The 23,285-nt window shown below is 47.2% G+C and overlaps 1 protein-coding gene across 1 annotated transcript in view; it reads right to left on the bottom strand.

The window, feature by feature from the left end:
• PYGL (glycogen phosphorylase L) overlaps window positions 1-20,550 on the bottom strand; it is a 43,178-nt gene extending 22,628 nt beyond the window's left edge. The window contains exons 1-4 of the mRNA XM_084886834.1: window positions 20,081-20,550; window positions 13,359-13,460; window positions 10,577-10,655; window positions 8,071-8,174 (exon numbers count right to left, since the gene is read on the bottom strand). Of these exons, the coding sequence (XP_084742960.1) occupies window positions 8,071-8,174; window positions 10,577-10,655; window positions 13,359-13,460; window positions 20,081-20,323 (528 nt within the window). The 5' untranslated portion in view covers window positions 20,324-20,550. The remainder of the gene's footprint in view (window positions 1-8,070; window positions 8,175-10,576; window positions 10,656-13,358; window positions 13,461-20,080) is intronic.
• Between the last annotated feature and the right edge of the window lie 2,735 nt (window positions 20,551-23,285).

The following is a 23,285-nucleotide window of genomic DNA, read 5'->3' as shown; positions in this document are numbered from 1 at the left end:
GGTCCGGAGCAGCGGCTGCCAGGCTGGGAGCGGCCAGGCCCGGAGCAGCTGGGTCTGGTGCGGCCAGGCCAGGAGCAGTGGCTGCCAGGCTGGGAGCGGCCAGGCCCGGAGCAACGGCTGCCAGGCTGGGAGCGGCCAGGCCCGGAGCAGCCGGGTCTGGTGCGGCCAGGCCCGGAGCAGTGGCTGCCAGGCTGGGAGTGGCCAGGCCTGGAGAAGCGGCTGCCAGGCTGGGAGCGGCCAGGCCCGGAGCAGCCGGGTCTGGTGCGGCCAGGCCAGGAGCAGCGGCTGCCAGGCTGGGAGCGGCCAGGCCCGGAGCAGCGGCTGCCAGGCTGGGAGCGGCCAGGCCCGGAGCAGCCGGGTCTGGTGCGGCTAGGCCCGGAGCAGCGGCTGCCAGGCTGGGAGCGGCCAGGCCCGGAGCAGCCGGGTCTGGTGCGGCCAGGCCCGGAGCAGCAGCTGCCAGGCTGGGAGCGGCCAGGCCCGGAGCAGCCGGGTCTGGTGCGGCCAGGCCAGGAGCAGCGGCTGCCAGGCTGGGAGCGGCCAGGCCCGGAGCAGCAGCTGCCAGGCTGGGAGCGGCCAGGCCTGGAGCAGCCGGGTCTGGGGCGGCCAGGCCAGGAGCAGCGGCTGCCAGGCTGGGAGCGGCCAGGCCCGGAGCAGCAGCTGCCAGGCTGGGAGCGGCCAGGCCCGGAGCAGCCGGGTCTGGTGCGGCCAGGCCAGGAGCAGTGGCTGCCAGGCTGGGAGCAGCCAGGCCCGGAGCAGCGGCTGCCAGGCTGGGAGCGGCCAGGCCCGGAGCAGCCGGGTCTGGTGCGGCCAGGCCCGGAGCAGCGGCTGCCAGGCTGGGAGCGGCCAGGCCCGGAGCGGCCGGGACCGGAGCAACCGGTCCCAGAGCAGCTGGGTCGGGTGCGGCCAGGCCTGTAGCAGCAACAGCCAAGTCCAGAGCAACTAGGTCGGGAGCGGCAGTGACCAGACCCGGAGCAGCTGGTTGTGGAATGAACCAGAGCAACAGAGGCCAGGCCCGGAGCAGCCAGGCCCGAAACAGCTTGCTCCTCGCCTGTACCTGCCCACGGCTGCCTCTCAGACATGGCTGGAAACTTTTGCGGGAACTTGAGGGTCTGCTGAATCAAGTGATGAAGGCTTAGATCTGGATGTGTTGAGTTAGTATAGCGCTGGGGTGTTGATCTGTGAGTGCCTTGGGTGGGGCCTGGATGAGGCTGGTTGACCTATTTGAAAATGTCTTTTGTGTGAAGTGTATCATTGGGCATGTGGAGGTGTTATTGATATGAGAAAATGCTAAAGTAACAGATTTACTATCTGAAAAGGGATTTACTATCGGGGAAAGGGAGGGAGGAAGAGACTGAACATAAACTGTGCACCTATGGATGAGGACAATGGGGGATGGGGAGGGGGCAGAGGGTGGGGTGGGAACCTGGTGGAGGGAGGAAGAAATGAGGAACCTTTGTAATAATATGAACAATAAAGATTGATTTAAAAAAATAAAAAAATAAATAAAAAATAATAAGTGAAAAAAAAAAAAAAATGCAGGTTCTCAGTCAATCTGAGGTAGAGTCTGAAATTCTGCATTTTTAACAATTCCCCAAGAGTTGTGTGGTACAGAAGCTAGATGGCGACACAAGGTCAGTAACTATAAATAAGAATTTAGATTTCCACTATCCCAGTAATAAAGGGATTGAGCTATTAAATTAAAATTTAACAAGAAAACAACTAAATTTTATCAGTTGATTAGAGTGCACGAAATTTGTGCATGGGGGGGGGGGGGCAGGTTATGCCTCTTAGCCCAGCATGCACCCTCTCCAATCTGGGATACCTTGAGGGATGTCTGAACACCCATTTAGGCCTGTTGGACATCCCTCTCATAATCCAGGACTGCTGGCTTCCAACAGCTTGCCTACCTCTGCCTGATTGCCCCTAACCGCTTCTGCCTGCCAGCCTGATCACCCCTAATTATTCCCCTGCCAGCCTGATCAACACCTAACTTTTCCCCAGCCATCCCAATTGCCCCTAACTGCCCTCCCCTGCCAGTCTGGTTGCCCATAACTTCCCTCCTCTGCTGGCCGGGTCCCCCCCCCCCCAACTGCCCTCTCCTGCTGTCCTGATATCCCCCAACTGCCCTCCTTGCTGGCCTGATCACCCACAAGTGCCCTCTCCTGCTGGGCTGGTCCCCCCAACTGCCTCCTCTGCAGGCCTGGGTCCCCCCCAACTGCCCTCCCCTGCAAGCCTGGTCCCCCCAACTGCCCTCCCCTGAAGGCCTGGTCACCCCTCCCCACAACTGCCCTCCCCTGCTGACCTGATCTACCCCAACTGTCCTCCTCTGCTCTCCTGGTCACCCCTAATTGCCCTCCCCTGCAGGCCTGGGTCCCCCACAACTGCCCTCCCCTGCTGGCCATCTTGTGGCGGCCATCTTGTCTCCACAAGGGGGCAGCCATCTCTGACCACATGAGGGCAGCCATCTTTTGTGTCTTGGGAGTGACAGTCAATTTGCATATTACTCTTTTATTAGATAGGATAATGTGTTAATAACTAGAACTCTAAGACAAATACATGAGGATATCCAGAAAGGATCAAAACATCCTAACTTACAAAACACTTTACGCTGCACGTAGGCAGGGGCAGGCTGGGGGTTTTCAAACACAGGGCAATGTGCACACTGCTTCTTGTAACAGGGAAGGACTGAACCGGAAGGCCCGTTTGCCTCACTTCTGCACCCAGGGCAGTTGTAAAACACACCTGAAGGTCTGATATGAAACAGGAAGAAGTGAGGCAGGAACAAGTTCTCCTTTTGAAAACCAAATGCCTAGAAGAACTGACCGCACATCTTGTGTTGAGAAATGCAGCAGGAACACCATGTCCCCTCCTCAAGCAGCGGGGATGCTTCCAGAAGAGGGGATGGGCTCTCAGGGTCCCACCAGCGCCCTGAGGAAGCCAGAGGCTGCCCTCACTCTGTGACAAAGGGCTAGTCCGCTGGCTACTCTTTTTTTTTTTTTAAATTTCTTTATTGATTAAGGTATTACATATGTGTCCTTATCCATAACCCCATTGCCCCCCTCCCACCATAAATTGATGAACAAAAACAGATCCAGAGACAGAGAAGCATCGATCGTACTGCTGGCTATTCTTAATGCCATCCAGTGCTGGTCTTGTTTTTCCCTGCCAAATAATGGCCAGTTTAAATCTCACTGCAGGGGAACAGACCTGAAGCTTGCTGTTCTTTATTTTTAGTCTCCTTCTGCTTCAGTAAGGAATCAATGGACAATGCCCTCAAGCTTACAAAGCTTGTTTTCAAGGTAAATTGAAAAATAAAACACACACAGGTATTTCATAACCACAAACTGGTCTGAGCCGATCAGAGGAGAAAGAACTGCCCCTTCCCTCCCCCGCCACACACATGCTGCCCTCACTAAATCCACAGAAGCTGCTAGATGGTGATAAACCTCTTCTCTACCTTGCTGCCCCCACCTCCAATGAATCAACAAAGTGGCCTGTAAATTTAGGTTTCCGTGTAGCCAGTGCTCCCTGGATGCACGGACATGCTGAGCCAGTTGAAGATGGGAGAAGAGCTTTCATTCACATCCAGTGGGCTGTGGGACCTGGACATCCCAGATGGAAGAGCTGAGGCAAAGCCCGAGTGGCTCCGTGGAGTAGGGAGCAGTGAGCCCGTCGGGGTGGGGCGGCAGCCTGGAGCTGGCACCTCCCTGGAGGAATTACTCAATGCAATCTGTGTTCCAGCCAGTGTGGAAGCAGAGGTCAGCTCAGGGGGCTGTGTCAGTGACTGAATTCTAAGAAATGCTTTCCCTCACTGTGGGATACACAGGACATGAAGAACCCATGAGCAAACATTAGGAGTAGTCGTCAACAGACGATACTTCCTTAAATGTTTTTAAAAAAATTATTTCAGAGAGAGGAAGGAAGATGGAGGAGAGGGAGAACGATAGAAATATCAATGATGAGAGAGAATCATTGATCGGAGGCTGCTTCGTGCACACCCTTACTGGGGATGGAGCCCACAACCCGGGCATGTGCCCTGACCAAGGATGGAACCGTGACCTCCTGGTTCATTGGTCCAAGCTCAACCACTGAGCCATGCTGGCCAGGCAACAAACTGTGCTTTTTGATAGTACAGAGAATTGAAAGGCCTTTCTGGGAATGCCAAGAATTCAACAATGGTAACAAAAACATTGCCAGGTAATGGAATTCTTGCATGACTGATTATTGCAGGCTTGGCACAGGTTCCAAGAGAGAGAAGGGTCCAGCAGACACGGTTTGGTTCAACTCCAAGACACCTACTGTGAGTGCCTTTCTACTCAGAACTTTGCTGCGTGACTGTTAAACTTATTGTGAGGTTGTTGTAATAATCTTCCCCCTCTTCCTCCCAGAGGCCAATTAGTTTCCTAGAGGTCTATTACTGATCCCCATTAGAGTTGATGGTAAGTCAAGAATTTTAGCAATAAAATTATTTCCCTTATGGGGGTTCAAAATGAACACACCATTACTGCAAATCTTCCTGGAAAGGGACTTCAAAAATTAAAAGTCCATCAACCTTTAAAAATGTTCCCAGCTTGCATACTGTTCCGTCTTCTCTGTATATGCCATTGTAAGAGCAAGGCTGTATCTGGCGTAAGTAGGGGTGTGACCATACCCTGAAATGGCATGCTGGCTGCTTTCCTGGGAGAAACATTTTGTTTTTTATGGGAATGGCTTCTTTGTGGTAAGATGTATCTCATGTTTGCTCTCTAAAATCCCATCCCGGTAAATGGATGTGGCAAATGAAATTATGTGTGCTTCTGACTCGATTTCAAGTCATAATAAAAGAAGTGGTGAAGGCTAGTGAGGCTAGCTTTGGAGACTAGCAGGAGCCATTTGGTCTCTCTATTTTCTTTAAGAATATTGGACAGCATATAATTCCTGGGTCTGATAGGAAAGATAAGTACTTCCTTGGTATTAAAGGAGAGAAAAGGATGGTATCTGGGATAAAGACCATTTAAAAAGGCAGCAGGTGTGATTAATGGTGATCTTTCATAAACTTCTGGGAAAACAGCACTGAAAAAGATTTATTTATTTTTTTGAGATTGAGTTGCTGAGCTTCTTTTAAATATGTTACAGGAGAATAGTTAAAAGATAAGAAATGAAATCCTTAAGCATTCTGGGGTATAAGGAGTACCATACAGAATACTTTCAAAGAGAATGGATGCAATGTATTGATTGAGTTGTATCAAAACGTTAGTCATACTGGAAATGCCGGCTAAGTTAGCTAAGCTTCTCATCATGTAACTGCAGATTATTGTACTGAGAAAGGAAACTGATTATGTTGTTTTTATAGCTTTAAAAAAAATATATATATATATATATATATATATATATATATATATATATATAGTTGATTTTGTACAGAGAGGAATGGAGAGAGATAGAGAGTTAGAAACATCGATGAGAGAGAGTCATCGATCAGCTGCCTCTTGCACACCCCCTACTGGGGATATGCCTGCAACCAAGATACATGCCCTTAACCGGAATTGAACCTGGGACCCTTCAGTCCCCAAGCCAGTTTCGGCTGTTTTTATAGCTTTTTATGACTCTAAAATACACACTTCTTATGGACTATGAGACATGTAGAAGTGTAAATAGAAGGCAGTAAAAAGTCACCTGTAATCATATCTCCCAGAGATAATTACTATTGAAACTTTAACACATTTTTCTAGCTCTTTATCTTTCTGGCTGCCTTTGGATAGTTGAGTTCATACCATCCACAGGATTCCATATCTCTTTTTTTCAACTAACATAAATAATTCCCCATGTCATTAAAATCAATAAAAATATATTAATGGCTACACTATTTTATCATACAATAGCACAATTTATTAAATAACCATCCTTTTCTTATAAAAAGTTAACGTTTTATTGAATGCCTATTTGTGTGCTGGACATGTTACATATTTTCATAGTAATTATGTGAAGCTGGTATCTCTGTATTGCAGATGAAAAAACTGAGGCTCAGAGAAGTTGGGTAACCTAACTGAGGCAACAGACTTTGTAACGGTAATGAGTTGCAATTAGGCCTCAAATTAGAAATTTAGTCTCAAATTAGAGCCCAAAGGCTTTTTCCTACCCAGTGCTGCCTCCTAAATTTGCTACCAACTAGATGAAGATACACTAGTTGGTAGCAAAACTTGAAAGCATAATGTTAGAGAGTGGGAATTTTTGAGCACTCCGTGGACCATGCCCCAGATAGAGTTGTCAGTGCTGACACCAGGCCTTGAGATATGGTCTCATGGCCCCTTCCCCTTGCACCTCACAAAACAGCCTTGCAAGATAGAACACTGTCAGCTTTCTGAAGAACAGGATGACCCTGTGAATAACATGCTCATCAATGGCATGACCCTGACGTTGCTTAGGAAAAACTGTTTTGTCTTGGGTTGCTTGCTCTGCAAAAACAGGATGTGGCTAATGTACTTAAAAGTGGTCCTGCACAAAGGGTCGGGACTGCTCTCTGGAGTCCCTGCGTGGAGAAAGGCAGAGCAGTCACTGGCAGGCTATTAAAGGCTCCCTAAATTTTAATTTGGTCTGGACTTCAATGGTCATTCTCTCGTGTTCGCTCCACAATGATATCTTTTAATATGTTCCCAATATTCTCCTTCTGAGACTTTTCCCTTGGTGCATTCTCTCCTCATACCAAATCTTTTAGGTCCTTCCTTCCTCCACCCAGAGAGTGTCCAAATACTGAGAGAAGGGAAAGGGGATGGCGGCAGTGAACACTAAGCTTACTATCCTTCCTCGATCCTGGGATCAGCTCCAACGTAGGTCCCTACATCCAACCCCTGAGCACACTGCTCTCAGACTGATTCTTGGAAGCAGGGGAGGGGCTTAAAGAACTCAGGCTTTTTGGAAAACGAATCCGGTATCTTGTTGTCAGTGGTGTACGTTTGTGGGACAAAGGTAGGGAGACAGAAAGCCTAAATCACATTTAGCATCAGGGAAAACTGTCCACACTAGGGCTCATTGTAGACTCAAAGAGTTCCCAAAGATCTAAGAAATGAATTCCTAAGAATCTGGTTTGGTTTTATAAAAGTAAACTAGAGTCATTTGTATGGCTTGGTTACTGTTTGTGCAAATCTACAGAGACTTTAATGATACACATTGAATAAGTGCCAGATTCATTTGATAAAACAGCTAACAAGGTTACCTGCTTTCATCTTATTAAAACACTATGGGCCCAGTGCACAAAATTTGTGCATTGGAGGTGGGGGGTCCCCCAACCTGGCCTGTGCCCTCTCACAGTGCAGGAACCCCGCGATCAATCGCCCCAAAGAGGTAGGCCCTGTCCACCCATCCAGGGCTCCTTGATGAATTGCCCCAAAGAGGTAGGCCGGAGCTGTGGTACCCTCCTCCACGCCATGCATGCAGCATCAAGCCCTCACTCACCAGCATGTGCAGGATGCACACACAGCCTCCTGGTGATCGATTATCACTGCGTGAGGGCCATATAGGCTTTATTAATAGGATTAGAATCCTGAGCTTATGCATCTTGTAAATAGGCATGTTAAGGAGGACAAGACTGAGTGTAGAAAAGAATATTGACACTGGACCTGGAAACCTAGGGGCAGAGCCATGCTTTCCAGCAATGTGATCTGCGGTAACTCCATTGATTCAGAGCCTCAGTTTTCTCACCTGTAAAATGGCAACATGTATCTTACCATGAAAGATTATTGGAAGAGATCATAAGTCAAAAGATGTGCCCCTCCTTTGTGGATGCTGCAGAGAATGAACGTCACCCACTGGAGGTGGCCCACACCCAGAGAATCGGTGATAAATATTTTCAGAGTCCTCGTGAGCCAGGCACTGCCTATGATGCAAAGGGTCTGGCAGTGAGTGATACTAGCAGGCTCTCTGCTCACAGGGAACTCACATCCCCAAGGAGGGAGACTGATAGTATTCACTGATGTCAACCAAACGCAAGAGAGATTAGTGAAGTTCCGCAGCAAATGTCTGGAAATTATAAATCATCTAGAACACTATGAAGATGTATTTTAATGAAAAAATTTTAAAAGGTGGCTCTCATACCTGCCATCCATCTCGTATCTTCTGATTGAAGATCCCATATTCGTATCGAATGCCATATCCGTAGGCCGCAAGTCCCAGGGTTGCCATGGAATCCAAGAAGCAGGCTACATCCATCAAAACACAAGCAAAAGGCAGAGACTGAGGTTAGTTACACCTGCAGGTCTTTCACTGAAAGGCATGACAGCCACGAAACATGTATCTATGAGAGACCACATTTGTATTTTAAAGACAGAGACTATTGCCTAAAGAGGATTACTTTTTTAAGTAACATTTTAAAAAATTACAAAGTGAATTTTAGAGAAAAGTTAGAAAATATAAAAATATATAAAGAAAACAAGCATCATTTATTAGCTTGCCATTTAGAAATAACCAGTGTGTACACGTTGGCATTTCATTTGAGAACAGGAAGCCGGCCTGCAGGAGGTATGTCCATTATGTGTCTGTCTCTCACACTGCGCTTTCTAAGGGAAGCCATCCCCACAGCTCCCTGCTTAAAAAGACAGCCCCAGGAGAGTATAGTGTGCCTGTGGCCACCTGATGGAGCGGCAGACCCTCTTTCTGGCTAATGGGATTCAGATGTTGTTTAGATGTTCCAGGGAGGCTGGACTAGAAGTGAACCTTGCTTGTCTAGTCTAAGCCTCTAAGCCAGTGGTTCTCAACCTTCCTAATGCCTCGACCCTTTAACATAGTTCCTCATGTTGTGGTGACCCCCAACCGTAAGATTATTTTTGTTGCTACTTCATAACTGTAATTTTGCTACTGTTAATGAATCGTAATGTAAACATCTGTGTTTTCCGATGGTCTTAGGCTCTACAGCAGCGGCTCTCAACCTGTGGATCCCACAGGTTGAGAACTGATAGCAGGGTCGCCTAAGACCATTGGAAAACACAGATAAGCCAATCACAGTAATTCTATTTCCTTCAATGGTTTTGGTATGACTGTGCAATGACATTCAATCCAATGAGAGGTACCAGGAAGTCTTCTGGGTACACTGAATGATTTTCCTTGCTGCTGACATCGTTGTTTTTGTTTCTTTGTTTGTTTGGTTTGTTTTTTCCATGGGGGGAAAGGGAGGGGAGGTGAGCCAAAAGCACCACAGAGACCCAGAGTCCTGACAGAACTACACTACTGAATAAACTAACTTGGAATGGCCCAACCTCTGGACTTCTTGTTCTATGATAACACATGGCCTTGTTGGCTGAACCACTTTTTTAAGTAGTTTTTTTGGGTCACTTGCCATCAAGAGCATTGATGACAGAGCACCTGATCCAGAGCAGCCAATCAGCATGCTGGGGAGGGACCTAGCCGGTGGCCAGATATAACATGAGGGATTACTCTAATAGGATTTGGAAGGTTGTGTAAAATGAAGAGATTTTGGAAATCATTTCTCAAATAGGAGAATCAATATATATTTATTTTTCATAGAGAATAATCGGTGTGTGGTGGTATACTTCTATTATTAAATTTAAGTTTCACAAGTGATATACTAATATATCCTTCTTGTAAAAAATTAAAATGTTACAGATAGGACTAGCATCCACTATGATCCCGATCCCTAATTCTGCCCTCCTCTCTAAGGAGGATTATAAGGAGCAGTTTACCATTTCAAATTTCAGACTTTTCTATGGATTTACATACATATATACTCACAGAACATATTAGTTCTTAAAAACATAAATAGTATCCTGCTGTATGCCTTTTAATGCAAATTGCTCCCCTCCCCATCCCCAGAGGTCTATCCAGGGCATTACATATGTATCAGTTTTATTTATTTTTGGTTGCTGTATATTATTCTATAATATGGACTGTTCCATTAATTGATGGACTCTGGTTTATTTCTAGTAGTTTGCTCTTTCAAACAATGCTATAACAATTTTTTTCACATGTTTCCTTGTGTACCTGATTTTTTTTTTTTTTTACAGCAGATATCAGGAAATAGAATTGCTTCGTCACAGGGATATATATTTTTAACTCAATGGAGTTGCAAACGTACTTTATTTGTTGAAAAACTATTTCCTGAATAAAACAAAAAACTCAAATTGCATTCATATAAAAATTTTTAAGTAACTAAATCATACCAACGCTACAAGTGTATCTTTACCTCTAGTCAATCAAAAAGCAAACTGACAAGTGTACTAGACAACAATTCAGTGGTTCAACAATAGGTCATACCACACAAGCATGTGAATTGACAGCTGTGAACATAACCGCAGAGTAAAAGGGCCACTTTGGAAACCCTTCCAGACACAGGAAGGATCTGGTTAACCATGGGTTTTAAACAATGTCTCCAAGGGTTTTAAGCAATTTCTCTTTTGTTCAAGTTCCCTTCTCTGCTGCTTACATAGAACTGATCAAACCACCGTGCAATCTGAAAAACAAATACTAGCACATCTGTAACCAGGTCACACCCTGCACTCCTCCTTCGAAGCCCGTTCGGTGGTCATGCATGGCATTGGAGAAGGCATCAACTGGCCAGACACGAAGCCACACTAACCATGTCACTTACCAGCAAGCCTCCCAAGGCCGCCATTGCCAAGCCCAGCATCTTCTTCGATTTCTTCTAGCTCCTCCATATCCAGTCCAAGCTGGTGAGGAAAGGAAAACATCACTGGATGTGGGTACAAATGCAGGCCATTGCAGAAAGGAGCAATCATTTTCTAACGCTCTGGGTCAGGTGTGCAGGTCTGTCTGGGTACTCAATGGTGTCAGCTCCCATGCAGCGTACCCTGGCAGCCATGCCCACTGCAGATGCTGGTGACTGCAAATGCAAACTTGTACAAGATGGCATAGCAGCGGCCTGTAGAGACGTTGGGCTCTCAGTGTCCATTACTGACTCTGTTACTTCTTAGCAAGGTGACCCTGGACTCAATCTCCCTAGGCCTCACTTCTCTTTTTTAAAAGTTAAGTCCTCATTAGATGACAGTATGTGCCACATTTAGGGTTGTTGTGAATCAAATGAAATTATACAAACAAACCATTTAGATTATTCCTGGGCCGATATTCCTCAATAAATGTTAACCTTAAATAATTTCCTAAGGTTCTTTTTTGTGTGCAGTCAGGGTAAAATTTGAGAAATAGTCCAGTACCAAGCTGACACTAACTGGGCTGAAGGATTTTAAATATTATCAACAGGTAGGAGGTCAGACTTTCCAGGGTGGAGTAAAGTTCATCTTTTTAAGACCACAACATATTTGCTCAGTAGGGTCAATGGTTGTTACCCAAAGCCAGTTGGTGAGTCACTGTCCCTGAGACCTGGAGCCAGACAGTAGTCAAGGAAACCCTCAGTTCTTGCTCAACAATTTTTAACCTTTTCATCTCGTGTCACACATAAACTAGTTACTAAAATTCTGCAGCGCGCACACACACACACACACAAAAGTATTTTTTGCTGATCTGACAAAAAAAAAAAAGGTATAATTTTGATTCATTCATACCCGACGGCTATTGTTGTGTTGGCTGTCATTATTTTTTTATTTGATAATCTAAGGAAAAAGAGGTCAATGCCCCTGACTAAATAACCAGGCATTGCACGTTTTAAAATTTCTTGCAGCACACCAGTTGAAAATCGCTGGTCTGGTTGGATGGGGCTAAAATCCTCTACTTCTCTCTAGATTGGATCAAAGGCTGTGGGAGGCTTAGAGGCATGTGTGACCTTGGGGACTGATGCAAATTGATTGCCAGTCAGCTCCCTGGGAGCTGCACAGCCAGAGGCCACTGGAACCGCTGTGGACTCAAGTCAGAATCCAGTAGCCTTGGAGATAACTTTGCTCATCTTACAGTGAGGAAACTGATGGCAGGTAAAATAAACAACCTGTCCTATGTTGACTCGATAATAATTCAGCCCATGCTAGCTTAGCTAATGATGGTCTGCTGTGAAGTGACTGCATTCTTATCTGAAAGTGAGGCAATCCATGAAATGAGATGTTATTTAAAAAGGAAACATAATTTACACACTTTGAAAGCATATGCAGAAGAAGCAACCATGCTTGGAGTTGATGCCCCAGGTCCCACGGCCATGCACTTGGATCCCCACCTACCCTTATACCAAAAATTGCTTTGTCACACACGTCTTAGTCAGTCTTCTATGTGTTCCAAAATGGCTTTGCTTCTGTTCGCTGTTGAAGGGACTTTCCAATGTGCTCCCTGGTGTGACTAGAATTTACTGGGGTCATTGTGCCAGTCAACGGCTAAGGCTAACATTCACAATTTTTTAAATTCTAAAGATGTAAGTCGAAAGTAGGGGATAAACCTTGAGCAAACGGATGGGTCACTTCATCCCACCTGGTTAAATGCTAGGCCAGTGGTCGGCAAACTGCGGCTGGCGAGCCACATGCGGCTGGCTCTTTGGACCCTTGAGTGTGGCTCTTCCACAAAATACCACGGCCTGGGCTAGTCTATGTTGAAGAAGTGACGTTAGAAGAAGTTTAAATTAAAAAAAATTTGGCTCTCGAAAGAAATTTTCAATCATTGTACTGTTGATATTTGGCTCCGTTGACTAATGGGTTTGCCAACCACTGTGCCAGGCCATGGGAGGTATAATATTTTCAGCTGGTATCAGGGGAAGGCAAGAAAAGAGAAGTGGAGGGAGCTGCAATGGTTCTTTCACAGGAAATACTCTACCTAACGAAGGTGAAGGAAACCAGCCTTCGGTGATAGGTAGCTGACCACAGGAGGGGACAACCCATGAGCATGTCTTTGCAAATACCCTTTCCTCCTTCCAACCTCACCCACAAGGTGAAGGGCTGTTTGTTTTTGGTATGGAGATCCCTGAAGTTTATGAGAGAAATAGTTAAATATGCTCATAAAAAACAAATTAGATTATTAGGTTTAAGACTTCAGGCTCCTCATTTAAGGGGGAAGTACATTTTACAAGTCATCTAGCAATAGGGGAAGTGTGATGGTGAAATTTTAAAAGCTTATTACTTTTACATATTGCCTTGATATATAAATAATAGTCACACTTTGATCATTTTTTGAAAGCAGATAGGAGCCTAAAATAAAGCTTATGATTCTGACAGCAGAGGTTCATGTATTTTTAAAAGGCTTGTTCAGATGTTGAATGCTTTCAGAAGCTATGACTGCAAAAGTAAGTTCTCATTAGGCAAAACTAGTTCTCTAACTTTGTTTCTCTTAAATCAGAGATCATTAGTAGTGTATATCTTTAATAGTTTGTAACAGCAATGTCTGTAAAATAAATTTTCACCTTTTTTTGGGTGGGGGTGGGGGTGGTGAGCAGGGTACTACATCCCCAAGGTTCCTGAATTAAAATTTAAAGAGAAAGAATGTACCTGGTAAATGGCCTCATCACAGGCATTTTGCAACCCGAGGTTGATCATGGTGTTCTGTAATGTTCGACCCATGTAAAATTCCAAAGAAAGGTAATAAACCCTCTGAAACAAGAAAAGAGAGGTTATGTTAACTTTATGAGTCCAACCTTACTGGTCAACATAAACACACAAGGTTGAAAGTAAAAAACAAACAGGCACGATTACTTTGACACAGGTTCAAAAGAAACTCCTATCTACACTAATAAAAGAGAAACATGCAAATTGACCATCTCTCCACTATGCCCACCAGCCAATCAAGAGTGAGTATGCAAATTAACCCAACAAAGATGGCAGCGCCTATGGAGCTGGAGCAAGCAGGAGGCTTGCGTTGCCCCTGACGATGGAAGAAGCCAAGCTTCCCGCTTGCCCTGGTCACTGCTGAAGGAGTGAATATATAATAGTTTTCCCAAAGAAATATAAACATAAAATGTCCAACTGCCAGTTTAGGCTTGATCCCTGTTTAGGCTTCATCAGGGGGGCATGGCCAGCCTGAAAATGGCCCTCAGCCCCTTACCCAGGCTGGCCACACCCCCATGGGGTGAGGGTCCCTGCTGGAGGGCTTGGCCAGACTGCAAACAGCCATCAGCCCCTCATCCAGGCTGGTCAGGCATCCCAGCAGGACCCCCTACCCTGAAGGGGGTGTGGCCATCCTGAAAATGGTCCTCAGTCTCTTACCCAGGATGACCACACCCCCACAGAGTAAGAGTCTCTGCTAGGGGGATGTGGCCAGCCTGCCATCAGCCCCTCACCCAGGCTGCCCGACACCCCAAAGGAACCCCCACCCTGATCCAGGACGCCCTTGAGAGCAAACCAGCTGGCTCTCACCCATGCACCAGGCCTCTATCTATACTAATAAAAGGCTATGCTAGCCAAAACTGGTTTGGCTCAGTGGATAGGCGGACTGAAAGGTCGCAAGTTCGATTCTGGTCAAGGGCATGTACGTTGATTGCAGGCACATCCCTGGCAGGGGTGTGTAGGAGGCAACTGGTCGATGTTTCTCTCTCATCGATGTTTCTAGCTCTCTATCCCTCTTCCTTCCTATCTGTGGAAAATCAATAATAATAATAATAAAAAAAGGCTATGCTAAATAGACTGGGAGACCTTCCGGACGTTCTTCTGGATAAAGCCATGGTGGTGGGGCCAAGGTAGAGGTGTTAGAGGCCAAGAGGGGAGGGCAGCTGAGGGTGTTCAAGCCAGGATAAGATGGCAGTTGTGGGTGATCAGGCTGGTCGGGGGGCCACTGGGGGTGATCAGACTGGTGTGTGTGTGGGGGCAGTTGGGGGTGATCAGGCCATCAGTGGGAATCAATTGCGGGTGATCAGGGCAGCGAGGGGGACAAGTTTGGAGTGAGCAGGCAAGAAGGGGGGCAGTTGGGGGCAAGCAGGCCAGTGAGGAGGGCAGGTTGGGGCAAGCAGGCCAGCAGGGGGGCAGTTGGGGGCAAGCAAATTGGCATGAGGGGCAGTTGGGGGTGATCATACTGGCAGGGGCATTTGGGGGGAGCAGAGCAGTGGCGGGTGGCAGTTGGGGGAGAGTAAGCTGGTAGGCAAAGTGGTTAGGGGCAATCAGGCAGGCAGGCAGGTGAGTGGTTAGGAACCAGCAGTCCTGGATTGTGAGAGGATGTCCAACTGCTGGTTTAGGGATGTCCCAGACTGGAGAGGATGCATACAGGACTGAGGGACACCCCCCTCCCCCACCTCCCATGCATGAATTTTGTGCACCAGGCCATTAGTAGATGTATAAAGGGATAAATAAAAGCATTACTGACAATTGGCTTTGGGAAAACCATTTTATATCCTATTTTTGGCAAAGTAGTTCAGTATCTTTTACCCTCAGGGAGAAAAAAAATAAACTCATCCAACTAATTAGATTCCATGTTTTGTATCTCTCCTCCCCCCCTTCCCCCCATTCTGTTCATGAGCCTCATAAATTACACATATGTTTTGCAAACGTAAGTCAGATTGCCATAGCCCATCAGTCATTTATAAAATATTTAGAGGATGAGAGTAGTTGGCTGTGACTATCTCAAATCATCCAAGGAATACAAAGATTAACTTCTTCCTTGTATACCTGATGGCTAGAAAGTACTCCTCCTTGACTGATTACTGTAAATAATATTACAATTAATTATTTTAGAATTAAATTATTTTAGAAAGCCAGAAACTGGGAATAAAAAAAGACTACCCCAGGTTTATTGGTGTTTCTTATTATTTCTTTGCAGGAGAGCACCAGCGCAGGCCCTACTACCACAAATTACGCAGTGGAGTTTCCCACATTTGGGAAATCGCAGGGGCCTGCACATCCAGAGTGTAACGGATAAGCTTCGCTCTGGGAAAACCACTTCCGGGATCATGGTAGCTCCCCTGCCAGGCAAGTATTATTGGTGCTTGTTCTTCATGAAATGGGAAATTTCTCCATAAACTTAGAAACTGCTGTGACATAGTAAAAGCCAGGCAAACACTATCCGAGCAGAGTGAAAGGTACAAAGGTTAGACTTGCCTAACCCCTTTAAAGTACAGGTGCAGTTTCCAAATTCTCTTTTAAGAAAGAGATCCGTGAGTAACTGCATCATCCCTCTTTACAATACCTTTTTCTCCAAATCAGGTCCCCCCCCCCCCCCAACCCCCCAAACACAAAACAATAAAAATCTGTAAATGCATCCATATAAAGTCACCTACAATTTCCGGAACTCCTCCCATTTCTCAATAAAAAGAACCAAAGAGAATAGTATTTGATCAACGCCCCCCGCCCCCAAATATAAATATATATATATATATATATATATATATATATATATATATATATATAAATACTTCATATAACGAATGCTTATTATAACATTTAACTCATTTAGACTATTATATGAAAATGTCCATTTAGAAATTTCACTTTCTCCCACTTCGTTTTATGTAACAATTGAACTCTAAGTCTTCCATATTTAGTGGGTCATCTAACACTGTTTTCCAGAGCACATCATCATTATTTTTATCCAGTTGTTTGAATATCTATAACACTGTGATCAGGGCACTCATTAGTCTATTGGGTGCCTTCGTGTGAGTTGGGAAAATATATATTTCCTGGGCAGACATATGCCAAAGGGGTGCATGGCACCACTCACCCCATGGCTGATGCCCTTGTACACCAGGCCACTGGCTGTGTCACAGGAAAGAGTATTTCAAGCCACAAATACCCATTTTCATAACATCAGAGCAGCTTCCTTTTCTTCATCTTCCTCTACTTTTTCATGATCTCCATAATATAACCACTGTGTATTACTTTTTACTTTTTAGTGATCTATAAAAAGCCTGCTTACAAATACAGTGTATATATATCTCCCACACTTGCAGTTTGAAGCTATGCCCCCTGAAGTAATGACTATATTTGTTAATAGTATTTGTCTCCCTTTTGATGATTCCAAATTAGCATGGACTTAAGACATTTCAAAGTCTTTGTAAACAAATAGTTGCCACTTAAAATAATTTAGAGAGACTTCATTATACAACAGACTTAGCAAAGACAGGTACTTAAGATGATTTCTAATAAAAATAATTTTTAGAGGGACCTCACTTTATATTTGGGGATATGCAAGACTTTGAAAAACAGATCTCTCCCATCCTCTTAAACATTTATCTCATACTCCTGCTAGTAAAATATACAGCACCTCCAATATACCTTACAAATTATATGTATACACTACAATCACTAATAATTACGTATATTTTAGAAAAAGTGGACATTTTCAAAAAGCAAGCAAAGGTGAAATAAAGAAAAGCTATTTGACAATAACCAATATTTTAAAAGTAATTTAAAGTTTATTCCCAGCATTAAATAGAGGACTTGGGTACTTGTGGGAAGACATGGGGAACAGGTGGCAACAAAACGGAGATTTGCAGGAGAGGCAAGAGTTGAGCATAGAGACACTGGCAAGAAGGGCATTCCAAGCGAAGGGTGCCGGGGGCGGAGGTGCAGAAGTGGGGAGAACAGGGCATGGGTGGGCAGCACATTGGTTTGATGGGAGAACAAGGCAAGTCCAGGAAGACAGTGGGAGGAAAGATGTGTAGGACAGGTTCACCTGGACAGGACCGAGAAGGCTTTAAATGCCTGATTAAGGACTGTGGCAGGCAATGGGAGCCAATGATACCTGAGCAAAGGGCTAGATGTATTGCTTTTGTAAGCTTAATCGAACTACATTGCATAGAATGAGCTGCAACTGCCAACTCAGATGCCTCCAGGAGCCAGGCAGAGGAAATACCTGTGCAATGGAGGTCACATAGAACAATGAGGAGGACTGGGCCAAGAACTGGAGTGCACAAGTCCTGCCCAAAGGCACTGACAGTTAAATTACGGAAAGGCGGCTCAATGGCCAGAGAAAATATATCTGCTAGCCATACTCGGCTGCATGCTGCCAGTGTTACTACTTCTGAGAAGCAAGCCAGCCCCTCAGAAGTCAATTTCATAGGCCAGTAGCCAGGGCGTCCATTACGCAGAGAAGTGAGATGTCAAGAGAGTAATTTCAACAGGACCTACATGAACGGACAGCATTTGGCAACCTGTTGAATGGGGAATACAGAGGACGTCAAAGGTGACACTCAAGTTTTGTGTCTGGGTAACTGTCAGGATGGCAGTGCCATTACAATTAGAAACACAGAAGATTGGGCAGGGCTGGGAGGGGTAATGAGTTGAGTTTGAGGAAATAGTGATGTAGGTATGTACACCAAGCACTTAGAAGTGTAGGGATGAAGTCTGAAAAAAGGATTAAGTCTACAAACCCAAATTTGGGATTCACCTGCACAGTTGCTAGAGAGTAGGGGGGTGGGAGAGGAGCTTGGACACACTTACTGGCTCTAGTCCATGCTCTCTGGGGATGTCCTATTTGGGTGAACTGCAGTCACGGTAGACCCTTCGCTAACGTGTGCAATGCATCTTCTTAAAAATATATATATATATATTTTATTGATTTTGTACAGAGAGGAAGAGAGAAGGACAGACAGTTAGAAACATCAATGAGAGAGAAACATCAATCAGCTGCTTCCTGCACACCCCCTACTGGGGATGTGCCCACAATCAAGGTAAATGCCCTTGAACGGAATCGAACCCGGGACCTTTCAGTCCACAGGCCGACGCTCTATCCACTGAGCCAAACTGGTTTCAGCTGGAATGCATCTTGTTCTCTGTAGAATCCCCAGTGTACCACTATCAGAATACCTGGCTTATACCTACACTCAAGTAGGGAAGGAGAGCCCAGTGTAAAAACTACCTAGAGAATGAGGACAACTATTAATATAAAGTACAAGACAAGCCACTGGAAGAGAAACATACGAGGCCAGATGCTTGGTGTTAAATGCTACAGAAGAGTGTGTGTGGGGAGGGAGATTGGGGTGTGTGTGTGGGGGCCGGTTGAGGTCTTAAATATGGCTCATCATCTCACTTTCCAGTTTAAAAACTTAAAAAAAAAAAAAAAGTCCAATGCTAGGGGGCAGTCCCCTCACGGAAAAAGAAAAGATACAGCAAATATATTCACACACAAAGTCTTTTTTCTAAGGATATATTTTTAGCAATTGCTGCTCTGGGATAGAGCCCTAGGCCTCTGCAATGAGGAAGAGCTCCTTTCCATTTGAAAGTTCTGTTACCATTGCTCTTTCTTATGAAAACTTCCTTTCTTTTCCTCACGGTGGGGTGGTTTTGGGCGCTGTGATTATGGACGAGCCTTTTTTGTTTTCATGCTTTTTACATATTGAAAATTCCTACTGTATGTCTCACTGCCTTCAGGCTCTACCAGCGGCTCCCCTTTTCCAACAGGCCTCCTACCAGCTTTTCCAGTTTCTTCTCCCAACGCTGACTCACACCCACCTCACCAGGCAGCCCAGCCGGAGCTGCCCTCTCGCCCTCTCTCTGCACAACACAAGCCTCTCCCTTTGCCCTCCTCCAGCCTCCGGCCCCACTTCCCTGATGGGCCAGGGGGAGAGGTGTCCCTCGGTGCGCCCCCAAACACCTTAAGTGTTTGGGGGCGCACCGCGGACAGGGGTGGTCTGCGCACAGCCCTTCCTCAGCTCTTCCCAGGGTGGGTCCTAGCTCAGAGCGCACCCAGCCTGGGCGAAGGCTTCCGAGCTGCAGAATGAAGAAGTCCGGCAGCGCCACACCCTACTCCTTTGGACGGGGGAGAGGACTGGAGGGAGGGAAGGGGCGGGCAAAGCTCTGCCCCACACACGCAGCCAGTTCCTAGGAAAAGCCCCCGACGCCTGGCATCCTCCAAAGGCTCTATGGGCAGTGAGGCTCCTCCAGCTCCGTCCCCTTCCCTCCCCCCAACCCCCGCGCCTATTCCCATTTGGGGAACTCTAGACACTCGTCTCCACGGGCAGGGCTTTTGTCCCTTTTCTTCCGGGCCTGCAGCCAGGGGCCTACAGCTGTGCTTGGCACTCACCGGAGGCGCCCGGCACCTCTGGATTACATGTTGAGAGTAAATGCTCCAACTTTTGTTTGTGCACCAGCGGTCAGGGGAGGGAGGCCGGCGCGCGCGTCCCCGGGCAGGCGGTGCCAGGGCGGGCCGCTCCGGGTGGGGCTGGTGGGGGCGTGCATGGGGGCTGGTCCAGCGCCGGCCTGTCCCCACCCCCCGCCCCGACCCCTCCGCCCGGACCTCGGGGGGAGGAGGGGGGGAAGAGGGTGCCCGCGGGGCTCCCGCCGGGTACCTTGGGGGACTTCTCGTAGTAGTACTGCTGCGTGCGGATCCAGCGCCCCACCAGGTGGTCGCGCACCGTGTGCGCCAGCGCGAAGAAGTAGTCGCGGGGGGTGGCCACGTTGCGGTCCTTGACCAGCGTGAAATGCAGGTGCCGGTTGAAGCCCTTCTTCAGCTCGGCCACGTTCTCCACGCCCACGATGCCGCGGATGCTGATCTGCCGCCGCTTCTCCTGGTCGGTCAGCGGCTTGGCCATGGCGGCGGCGGGCGGCGGGCGGCGCGGAGAGGGACGGACGTGCGGCCGGAGGAGCCCGGCGGCGGCGGCGGGACTCGGGCGGGGCAGGCGCTCCCGGGCCGCTGCTGCTGCTTTTGAGTCGGAAGAAAGTTCGGGGTCCGCCCCTGGCACGGCCCCGCCCCCGCTCCGGGCCGCGGCGGTGGCAGCGGGCAGGGGCGGCCACGGCCGGCCAGGCCCCTCCCCGGACTAGGGGGCCCGGGGCGGGCGCGCGCTTGGGGAGCCCCCTGCTGGCGGGAGGCGCGCCCCGCGGGCCCGGATGGGGCGGGGCTGGGGCCGGGGGCCGGGAGCGGGCGGAGCCCTCCGGCCGGCGGGAAGGAGACCTTCGGCGGGTCACGTAGCCACTCGGAGGCTCTGGGTGGGACCTGCGGGACCTGGGGGGCGTCTGTCCTGCCTCCGCGCTCTGGGCGTTGGGGCGCAGGGAGGATGTCTGTGGGAGGAAGCGCGCTGCTGGCACCCTTGGGCTTACAGATGTGTGTTTGCTGAGCCACTGTTACTGCCGTTATTTCTTTCTCACCTGGAAGGGGATGCCATCAGCTTCGGAAGGGATGTTGGAGGGTCAGCGCGCCTTTACTTCAGGTGTCCCACCGCCATGGTCAGGCCTTGGCATTGCCCCATCTTGGATCCCAGAGCTCAAGAGGAATTCCCGGCGCCCCCTTTTCTTTCCTTTGTTTTCTGAGACTCAGAGATTCGGGTTTCTTGGCTCCTCAGACCCCTGTTTGCCTTGTTCAAAATGCCCTCCTGTAGGGACAGCTTCAGGAGAATCAGAAGTTTTGAGCTGGACTTCGGGGTGATTGGGAGGCAGGCGCTTTTACCTTGAAAGACTTTTGAAGTGAGTGGGGGTGGGAGGGAGCGTAGAAAGAATGTGTGTGTGTGTGGAAAATGAAGGGGTAACTCAGAGCCAGTCACCTTGTTTACATGAAACAAAGTAGTCTGTGTTAACCCGTAGTACAGGCTGATCTTTGCACCGTTCACAAATACAGGCTTTATTTGTACATGTGGGTTTTCCTTTCTTTCTTTCTCCATACTCCTCTCCCCCCTCCCGTCCCCAAAACCTTGGAAAAGGAAAACACATGGAATTTTAGAATGCCAGAGGCCTCTTCTTTTTCCATTAGTATTCATCTATTGTTTTAGAAAGAGTCCATTGTCAGGACTGAATTTTAAAAAAAAAATCTTAGTGGAATTGACGAATGGGCTTTACCTGTAATAATAAACCAAAGCTGATGATGGTATTGATAGTGGTGTTGCGGGGGGGGGGGGGGGGGGGGGGGTATGGGGGTGTTTGTGGGGGGCAGGATTACTTAGTCAGGCTCAATGCAACCCTCATCATAAGAATGAACATTCAGATCACATAGGTCTGGTAAGAGATCCAACCTCTTGTACCCCAAGCTTCAGGGGTTTAGATCTTTGGCCTTTGGGGCAGAACTAAGACTGATTTGGGCCTCATGCAATACCTGCAACACTGGTGACCCGCACGGGAAAGCATTTATAGGAGACATGGGAAGAAGGTGTGGCCATCAGATGAGGCCAGAAAATGCACTGACTGAGTGGAACTGCATCAAAATTATCTTAAATATACTAGTCCTTGTGGTCATGTTTGGGGGTAAGGGGCTGAAAGAGAATGCCCCCTGACAGATTAGAAATTAAAAAAAAAAGTTTTTAAAATCAGCTTTGAATACCTCTTGGATGGTCACAGCATTAAGCCAACTTTGAGTCATTTACATGCTGGTGTGAAATAGCTCAACCAGCTTCAGTAGCTGGATGGAAGAATAGGTTGGAGCAGTGGAATGAGTAGATCTTATTTCCAGGGAGACCCCCGAGCAGCAAAAGGAAAATAATGTCCAGGCACTTGAATGGGGAGTACGGAATTAGGGGGTGCAAAGGAAGAGATGGAAGACTCTAAAGGCAAATTTACTGTAATTTAGTTTTGCTTAGGACAGTTTCAAATACGTGGATCCTAACCCTTCTATCTACTTAGATCTATGTACTAACTTCTTATAGGAAACCCAAGAAGATAATGAGCTAATAAACACACTATTTACTTGATTCAGTACCCAGTTCAGTGAGCCCACACTGAATCTTTGTAAGTTCCTTCCTAGAACAGTCTGAAATTTCTAGAATATTATTTTAAAGTGCCATACGAAGGCAGAAAACACATATAACATACAGACAAGTACGTGATGGCCATACACACGATTTAAATGATAATTTCTTTCTTTGCTTTTGATGACTTTTAAGGAAGCTAGAAAAAGGGGAGAGAAGTCCTATATGCCAAACAGGAAGACCTGTTGAGGCTTTGAATGATGGTGTTGAGGACTGTGAATGAGCAGTGAAAGTAAATGTTGGCTCCAATCTAAGGATGTGAGCCACAGGAGAGAGCCTGGCAGGGTTGCTCTAGTTCAGGAGGAGAAAAGGAGTCCCTTTGGACTTAAGGAGCCATCAGGACCCTGTCACCCAAGTGTCTCCTGGGCACGGTCATGTGGGTGGGTCAATCTGTGTCCAGAGGCTGGACAGGTACATTTCTCCCAACCTGACAAAGGTAATTCTAGGCCCACCAGAGAGAAATTAGGTGGAGGAAGGGGTGTCTTCCTTTGGTGTCTTCCTTTAAGCTTAAAATTTTCACAACCTTTTTACAATTTTTACAAACTTTTCTGTAATTTGCACAAGCCTTTTCCCCTATTCAGAAATGACCATCATTAGAATAACTCCATTTCAATAACTCTTAGCCAACGATAGCCAAAAGCAAACAAGGGTGATGTAAGTCTGTGGGATCTTGTCAGGGCCTGGGCAGCTTCAGTCTTTGGTGGCCAGTTCCAGGAGGTCTGGAAGCTTCAAACCAGATCCAGAGCGGCCTTGATGGACTGGCTGAAGTCTGACCTGGAGGGGCCAGACTACAGTCTGATTTCCAGTGGCCTTCCCTTCTGCA

Source organism: Pipistrellus hanaki (genome assembly GCF_964339955.1).
Source record: "Pipistrellus hanaki genome assembly, chromosome: 1".
In the NCBI taxonomy this organism is placed as follows: domain Eukaryota; kingdom Metazoa; phylum Chordata; class Mammalia; order Chiroptera; family Vespertilionidae; genus Pipistrellus; species Pipistrellus hanaki.
The sequence above is the reverse complement of the archived record's forward strand: the minus strand, read 5'-3'. Positions and strand labels throughout refer to the sequence as shown.